Here is a 9,350-nt window from a genome sequence, read left to right as displayed (position 1 = left end):
TATTGCAACACCCACTGTATTATAATCATACACATTTGTCAAACACCTCTTATGCAGTTGTTTGTGGAAATATGCATTTGGTTGTTTTAAAATAGTTTTTTTTTATCATTTGTATATGTGTATATATATATATATATATATATATATACACAGTAAAAAACGTTGGGTTGTTTTTTTAACCCAACCGTTGGGTTACACATATTGGGTCATTGTGTTGGGTTATCTTAAAATTTGTTGGGTCATTTATTTTCGGCGTTGGGTTATTTTTAGTTATAACCCAACTGTTGGGTTAAATATGGTTCCCGCTTCACTCCGGTTCAAATTTTAACGGTCCAGTCAGCGACTCAGTGGACATCAGCGGCAGCTGCCTGATTATGAAAGGTAAGTAACTGTTAATATAATTTTATGATGTATATAACTGTTATTACATTAAGTAATGTGTACTGAAACGTTAATTAAATCGTAAAACTATTTAAAAAACGAAGTTTTAATTCCCTTTAGTCAGTTCTTCCCCAGATCGATTGTAAATGAATATGCTATTCGCGTTTGCTTGCTAGCATTAATAAATAAAAACATTAGCTGAAAGACTAGCAAAACCGTTTAGAGAAGTATTACTTAACGTTAATAAAAATGTCTGGTGAAATGTAAAGGGCGCCGAAATCTTTAGGCTAGAAAAGCTGCACGGACCAATTATCGGATCGGACCAGTGAATTAAGCTGCTCGAGCGAGCCGAGCTCACACATCAGTCATAAGACAGACACCAAGCGTTTGAATTCGCTGAATTTTCTGTTATAGAAGTTCAAAACTCAGACGAAAGAGCAGAGTCGTAAGGCAATCCGCTCTTTTAGCAGAAATTCGTACCAGCGCCCCAAACTACATAACGTTACGTTACTCCTACAACAGAGCGTAAAACAAGCCATTCGTCAGTGTATCAGTGTTAAAAAACACCAACAACACATACATAGGCTATAATTGTTTTATATAGCCATGCATGTTGTATTAAAGCCATTACAGGAATAATGGAATAGCCTCTAACTATAGTAATTTTTTCTTATGAAGCTATAACAATTTTGCATTTATATTAAATGTGTTATACTAAACATGTTTATACTTATGTTTTAGATAAATGGATTTCTTTGTAAAGAAAAGATTACAACAGCGGAACCTCTGCAATTTAATAGAAACATTTCAAGGTAAGTAATTATTTAGTTTGGTGATGTATAAGAGTTTTTTTTTTAAAGACTTTTGTTTGTTAATGGTAATGAACTCCCTCTTATGTAGCCAGTTTACATGCACAAACAGCTATATTACTACCTAAAGGAAAAGTAAAATCCAAAAGAGTATAATATAGGCCCATTAAATTACACTGCTCTGTACATAAACTCTTTCCTGTATTCACTCTATTTTTTATCCACTGTTGTCACGACTAATGGTCATTCATCACTTTTAGAGTTTACTTATTTTAATTCACTACAAGACTGCTTCAGTTTTACCTTTTTTTCTTTGATTCATTTTTTAAAATATATTGAATCCCTGAAATGTTTGTCATATATGCCAACTAAAGTTTATTTATTCTTTCAAGGTTGGTACTAATATGGTCCACTACCTCAACAATGAGACAAGCCAGGATCCACATGTCTTGGTGCTTGGAGACAAAGAAAATTCCTCCCAAGTTTTCATCATTTTCATTGGAGAGGCAGTTGAAAAGGAGACCTTACTTCAAGCAGTGAATGAATGCTTCAAAAGGTTCTACATCTATGACGTAAACTACCCAAAGCCCTCTGCTCCAATTTGGGAGTTCTTGCAGCATGCAGTCTATAATATTCCTGGAGGAGTTCCTTCTACACATTGCTGCCTCCTAAAAAACTTTGTATTCAAAGTTACTGATCATCAGTTGATCCAGTAGCCAAAACACACCTTTAAGGGTTAGTTCACCCACAAATGAAAATTCTGTCATTAATCACCCTCATGTTGTTCCAAACCCGCAAGACCTCCGTTCATCTTTGGAACACAAATTAAGATATTGTTGATGCATTCTGACATCTCTGACCCTCCTATAGACAGCAAGGGTCCTTACACCATCAATGTCCAGAAACTTAGCAAGGAGATTGGTAAAATAATCCATGTGACATCAGGGGTTCAACTGTAACAGCATACGCTGTTTGCGTTGAGTGGATACTGTCCAAAATGGCACTAGGGTGACACGGAGGAGACAAATTGTTGAATAAACTCATTATTTTTTTTTCTTTTGCCCACAAAAAGTATTCTCGTATAATATTACGTTTGAACCCCTGATGTCACATAGATTATTTTACCAATCCTTGCTAAGTTTCTGGACGTTGATGGTGTAAGGACCCTTGCTGTCTATGGGAGGGTCAGAGAGCTGTCAGAATGCATCAAAAATATCTTAACTTGTGTTCCAAAGATGAACGGAGGTCTTACGGGTTTTAGAACGACATGAGGGTGAGTAATTAATAACAGAATTTTCATTTTTGGAAGAACTTTCCCTTTAAGGTGTTTATAACACAATGCATATGGTGACCACTGCAGCATTTTTTATTAAGGATATGTTTATTTCTTGAAGTATAAAGGTATGTCCTTGGTGTACACATTTGTGTAGTTTTTGGTATACTGGTATGTGCACATTTGTGGTTTGAATTTGTATACCGTATGTGCACAGATGTTTAGGTTGTATATTTCTGTACTGTATGTGCACATCTGTATTTTAAAAGCTTACTATATGTGCATCTGTGAAGGTTATGAATTTGTATACTGTATGTGCACAAATGTTTAGGTTGTATATTTCTGTACTGTATGTGCACATCTGTTTTAAATGTGTATTATGTGCATCTGTGTAGGTTCTGAATTGGTAAACCATATGTGCACATTTGTTTTGAATATTTGTACTGTATGTGGATATTTGTGTTTTGAATTTAACATGTATTTGAATTTATGTATATTGTTTGTGTATATATGTTTTGAATTTAATGTGTATTTTGAATATTTGTACTTCAGCATTTATTTGCCATGTGTTCTGCATGTTCACTCATGTATTTTGAATTCAATATAATTGTGCACATTTATATTAAATACTAGGCTCATCAATATTGAGTAAATTTGTCATTTAAAACTTAAAACCTGTTTTTAAAGCAGATTTATTGTTTTTCTACTTAAATAAAACATCTGTATTTGAAAACTGTGTATTTTATTCATTAAAATAATCTCATGAATAAAAGTAAATAGTTAACCCAACTGTTGGGTTATTTTTAACCCAACTGGCTTTTAACCCAATCATTGGGTTAAAAATAACCCACAGTTGGGAAGGTGCTATACCAACCCATAGTTGGGTTACTTGTTGGGTTATTTTTAACACAACTTTTTTTAGTGTGTATATATATATATATATATATATATATATATATATACACTCACAAACAAAAAAACACACACACACACAGTGGTGGCCAAAATTATTAGAACACTGGTATTTTCACCAGCTAAAAAGTGGTATTAATTTATTTCTATCAGTTATTTCTATCTTTTGCTGTAGTGTGTCAGTAGGAAATATCAGTTTTCATTTCCAAACATTAATTTTGCCATTAATTGTAATAATCCAGTGAGATTTTTGTCCGACAACAGCCAGTACCCACACAGAGATCTGATCTCATCATCATCCAGTCTGTCTGGAATGACATGAAGAAACAGAACAAACTGAGACAGACTAAATCCAGAAGAACTGTGGCAACGTCTCCAAGGTGCTTCAAGGTAGGTCCTTTAAAGGCAAAGGATGGTCACACCAAATGTTGATTTAATTTAGTTAATAGAAGTTAACTGATAAAGAAAATCTATTTATGACATTATTTCTGACATTACAATGATGACATCAGATCTCTGTGTGGAGTACTGGCTGTTGTCGGACAGAAATCTCACTGGATTATTACAATTAATGGCATGTTTTGAAATGTAAACTTATATTTCCTACTGACACAGCAAAAGATAGAAATAATTGACTTGAAACCATTTTTTTAACTGCTGAAAATACTAGTGTTCTAATACTTTTGGCCACCACTGTGTGTGTGTATACACATGACCATAATCATGAGTTATATTTAAATATTTGATCAATTGACTAAAAATACACAAAATTATATTTCCAAAATCCAAGTGATGTATGATGTGTTAGAAGTGTAACTGAATAAATTACAGATGCCATATCAACTCCTGTTTCTACCAGTTAAAAGAAAATGTTGTAATGCAATGTAATAACAATGTAACAATTCATAGTGAATATCCCATTCACATCTTAAAATCATGTATTAATGTTTTTTCCACTTAATTCACATCTTTACATTTTATTTGCATTTATTTGCTTTGCATGGTTTCGAATCTTGGAATGCATTTTTTTCTTTTTCATGCACTTTTGAGACAGTCCCTTATTCTGCTCGGCGAATGTTTGTCAAATGTCCAACATAAAACCAGCTTTACCACACTAAAGCAACTGAGGTTTTCGGAGAAACTACTGTTGGGTAGCTGAGGTTAACAGTTTAATTTGTGTTAACTTACCGGTTTAGTTGGTAAACCTGCTTTCTGCTTTTCACTGTGGTGTGTTATTTTTGTAAACACCTTATTAAAGACAACAACCTGCTGTGGACAGTTTGCTTCTTTCATGGCGGATGACTAGTGTCCTCGTGTGGCTATAAGAGGAAATACAACTTTTTTAGAAATCACTTTTAGGACTCATGTTTAGGACAACCTCAAATACTACATATGTTGGTTTCATGAACCAAAATGGCTTGAATTAGATTCTGTGAATTTCGTCCGATAATTATACTGTTTGGCCTTTACATTTCTGCTATTTCATGAATTGCATTAATGTTCATAAATTAAAACGTTTATAATAGGCGGGTTCCCATAAGAGGTTGTGACAGGTTACATATCGTGTGACAATAATATTGCTCATTTGTGTGGAAAAAGGGAAGAGTTCATCTGTCTAAAAGCCTTGTATTATTTTTCTTGAAAGTTTGTTTTCTGTTTGTAAGGGGTTGTTTTAAAACGTTATTTATATAGCCCAAAAACTAAACGAATTAAGTACCTTTTTGTACCGTTCTCGGGATTTAAATAAATAATAATAATAATTTAGTTATAATGTACGCAAGATAAATCATGAAGGTTAGCGAAGCGAATCTGCGACCCGTGTTTTACCTTCTGCTTAATCGTCTTGGAAACGAGTTGTTTGTTATGTTAGCCTTGAGCTAACCCACCGTGCGCTTCATCTAGCTGCCTTTCTATGTCTGTCGGTAGATCGCGCTGATTTGACACTTTAAGCAAGCGTTTTAACATCTAATTTAATATTATTATTTTTCATCACAATAGAAATGTCAATTTGTTGTTTTAGTAGCTAGCTCGCTAGGTTTGGAAAAAAAATAGGTCTCTAGTCAAAATCTCTCCCTTGCCTTTTTCTCTCTATAACGTTACTTCAGTACGTTCAAGATGAAAATCTTATTAATTGGACCTAGCGAGGTAAATCGTTTGGTAGTATGTATATATCTATCTATGTGTATTTATTTATTTATTTGTGTATATCACTAATTTCCACATTTCATATTGATAGTGTGGGAAAACAGCATTGGCCAATTTTCTGTCTGACACAACAGAGACAATCGGAGCGGACTACTGCCCTACACAAGGAGTAAGGTGGGTTGATTATTATTTTTTTAATGTTGCAACATGTATACATGCTTACTGCCTGGCCAAAAGTTTTATTTTTGTTTATTCATATATGACATTTGTCCGTCTTTAGGATACTTGAGTTTGAATCACACAATTTATCTAATGGCAACAAAAATTCAACATGTGAAGTGAAACTATGGGATTGTGCGGGTGATTTCAAGTAAGTTGACCAAATGCAGACCCTTTTTCTGAACGAGACTTGTCAAACAACTCCTATGTCTCCTGAGTAAATTAATTCATAATTGTACGTGCACAGATTTGAATCATGCTGGCCAGCTTTGATGAAAGACGCCAGTGGGGTAGTTATTGTGTTTAACCCAGATGTGCCCAGTCATCTAAAGTAAGTAGAGACCTGGCATTCTACATTCATCTCCTCACAGGGTCTACAAGAGGCCCAGTGTCTGCTCGTAGCACATCATAAACCAGGGAGCGGGGCTGACTCTACCCGGCCACCATTAGGTAACTTACCCCCTCACTACAGCATTAGCTGCATCAGATCATTGTAAGGTGCTTTTATTTGCATTTTGGTTTGAAACTGAATGAAAAGGACATTTATTTTCTGGACACCCCTTCAAAAAAAGTTTCTTAAAGTTACATATTTAGGACTAGTTGTTTTTAAACCTAATTAACTTATCCTCTGTGTAGCCCCACAGTTAAACAAGTTGCCGCTCATTCACTCAAACCTTGAGGAAGAGCCTGAAGATGTCCGACAGGAGTTCCACAAATACTTGGGAAATGTTATGCGGATGCTATCAGAAAAACAGGAGCGAGAAGAAATGTCAATTATTACATAATTTTGTTCTATATCACACATAATATATGCACATGCATTTTTCTTTCAGCTTTTGTATTTTTCCCCCACAACTGCATTGAAATCACTTTGACCTGGTAAAACAAACTTTTCTAGATGCTTTTACTTTTTAACACAAAATGAGAAAGATTTTAAAGGACATTGGTTATGTTGTGTATATCAATGAATTCCACCATCTATCAGACTAATATTTCACAATATCGTGACATTCTCCTGGGTACACTCACTGACATGTCATTAAACCCACTGGAACTAAAGAAGCAGTTCTTTCTTTAATAATATTTATTTAGTTAGTTCCTGGATTCCAAGAATCTGATAAAGAAAACGGACAAAGCTCAGCAAAGAGAACAAGCATTCAGGACAGTCCACATTTATACATCATAGCCAATAAGGCCTCTCTTCCCAATGATCTCGCCGATGTAGAACCACATCAGAACCTCTGTGGCGACGAGTCCGTTCCTAAGAGCATCCTGTGGCAAATAAATAAAAGTGATGAGACTTAAATACATAAATATTCTTGGAACTACTAATAATCAGGTTTGCCAAATAATAATTAAATGTACAATTTAAACCTCACATTCTGACAAAGAAGTGCATCTTCAGTTCAATAATTGAACAGACACAGGCTGATATAAGGGCTTAAATATTTACTAGAAAATATTATAAATATTATTAGAGAAAATGCTATGCTTGAACTGCAGTGAGTGTACTGGCTTCCAAATGTTTAAAGGAAAAGGTTTAGAAAATATTTGCATGTTGCAATTTAATTCAAAAGTCAAAGGGATAGTTCACCCAAAAATTACTCATTTACTCTCTCATTTACATTAAGACAAATACATATTTGAAATATGACATGACAGCAGTGTTGGGGAATAACTAGTTACATGTAACGGAATCACTTGGCAATTTAACTACAAAATAATTTAACTGTAATCAGTTTAAAAATGTGTAATTAAATTAGTTAAAATGTTAAAGATTGCATCTGAATTCTTTTACACACCCCCACATACTGTACAGATTTAATTAATTTCTTTCCCAAATTGCATTGACTGCTCTAAAATATGAGAGATCAATGTTTCAGGTGTTTAGAACACAGAATAGGACATGTTTATGATAACAGTTTTATTTCCAAGTTGGGTTTATGTATATGCTTTATATCTTTTTTTAAGATTAACTATTAGATGCCCATGTTTCCTGTCATGCAAAGATCTGATTTCAAAAACAGAATCATAGGTATTAAACAATTTCTTGTTATGGTTTTAAATCTGTATTTAAACCTCAGAATGATCTCAAAGTAAAAAGAGGTGCTAAAGTCTGATTTTGTGGTGGCTGTGCTTTAGTAATAAATTATTATAATCTTAATTCAAGTGATGAAGGATTCCGAAAGTCTGACAGTAATCATGCAGCGTTGAGTGCTACTGTAAGGTTAACCCTGCCTGGTTTAAATGTTTGAATATGATTATCATTTAAAAAGTGATCAAATGTAATCAGTTGCATTACTTTAATACATTTGTTATTACATTTTAAAATGGGTAACTTGTAATCTGTAACCTTCTACATTTCCAAAGTAACCGTCCCAACACTGCATGACAGTTATGCCTCTGCCAAAGCAGATGTTTTTTTTTTTTTTTTTTTTTTTGGGATACTACATTTAATCAATTATTTTGTGTCATCATTGTCATATCTTAAAAAAGTTCAATTTGAAATGGCAAACCAGAATTTAAAGGACCCGTACTAACCCTCACTGTGGTCTGACCGAGCCGTCCAGACTGGAAGCCCTTGAGGAGATCCTGGACACCGCTGATGGCCTTCGGGATCTCGGCAGGGGTTGGAGGAACCAGCTCCACACGGGCGTAATACCAGAATGTGGCTAGCCGGGGCTTGGAGTAGTTCACAGCGGCTGCATATATGATTATAAACGTTAATCACGGAAAACATACAAAAGATATAACCAATGTTTACATTTGCAAAGGAAAATTCACAAAGCCAAGGCCATAGGAACAACTTAAATGTTTGAGCTGAATGCATCTTCACACGCTGACATTTGGGCTACTGTTGTGCTGTGTCGACTCCAGCATATAACACTGCTGTAGTGCGCGTTCACAATGAATTGTGACAGCTATAAACGGAGTAAAGCACCAGAACATTAGCTAACACAATTGTTGGTAATTTGCTTGCACGAAAATCAGCATGTTACCACAATTACTGTCTGTATAGTAACTGTTTAATTTATCTAATGCATGTTTTGCTCATTTACGCGGCCTGTTCTAACAGCTCCGGAAACCAGAAGCACACAACACAAAATAAATCTTTTGAAGAATTAAATCTTCTATATCTTAAGTAAAAGGTGATAATTCTTACCACCGACCAACGTTGGCACTTTAGCCACAAGTTTCTGTACCGCCTGGGCCATGATTTCTGTGAACGTGAAGGTTTATTCGCCGCTTCTCTTCACAAACCGGGGCCCTTCAACGAATGTCACCTCCAGCAAAGGACCCTTCGATTGAGGCGGCGGATTATACGCCTGACAGAAATTTCGAGGATGTCGTAAAAATATAGCCTCTATATTGCCACCGTGTTTATACAAATAAAAACTGATTGTCTCCTTAATTTTTCCTAAAAATTAAATACCGTATTAAATACTTTTCATATAAATAAGGACGGAATAACACGACCGGATAAGTGCTACTGCTAACGCTAAATGACTGTATAAACAAGGGCTATACAATTTTCATGTTTTAGCCTTGTAAAGGCAAATAGTGTAATTATTAAATTATTATTAAATAAGGACAACAATAGCACACAAATA

At 34.6% G+C, this 9,350-nt stretch overlaps 2 protein-coding genes across 2 annotated transcripts; one reads left to right on the top strand and one right to left on the bottom strand.

Annotated features, from left to right (window-relative positions):
* The first annotated feature begins 5,197 nt into the window (after window positions 1-5,197).
* Window positions 5,198-6,571, top strand: ift22 (intraflagellar transport 22 homolog (Chlamydomonas)). Its single transcript, XM_019104354.2, is given in 5 exon segments — window positions 5,198-5,520; window positions 5,612-5,694; window positions 5,801-5,890; window positions 5,987-6,189; window positions 6,376-6,571. Coding segments are annotated over 5 exon segments (555 nt in total). The 5' UTR covers window positions 5,198-5,490; the 3' UTR covers window positions 6,525-6,571.
* Window positions 6,572-6,808: 237 nt separating this feature from the next.
* Window positions 6,809-9,063, bottom strand: atp5l (ATP synthase, H+ transporting, mitochondrial F0 complex, subunit g). Its single transcript, XM_019104356.2, has 3 exons — window positions 8,903-9,063; window positions 8,281-8,441; window positions 6,809-7,011 (listed from the first exon to the last, which is right to left on the bottom strand). Exons 1-3 carry the CDS (start codon window positions 8,952-8,954, stop codon window positions 6,913-6,915), a joined length of 312 nt encoding a protein of 103 aa, XP_018959901.1. The 5' UTR covers window positions 8,955-9,063; the 3' UTR covers window positions 6,809-6,912.
* Window positions 9,064-9,350: the final 287 nt, after the last annotated feature.

This window comes from Cyprinus carpio, chromosome B5, assembly GCF_018340385.1.
Source record: "Cyprinus carpio isolate SPL01 chromosome B5, ASM1834038v1, whole genome shotgun sequence".
Classification (NCBI taxonomy): Eukaryota; Metazoa; Chordata; class Actinopteri; order Cypriniformes; family Cyprinidae; genus Cyprinus; species Cyprinus carpio.
The sequence above is the reverse complement of the archived record's forward strand: the minus strand, read 5'-3'. Positions and strand labels throughout refer to the sequence as shown.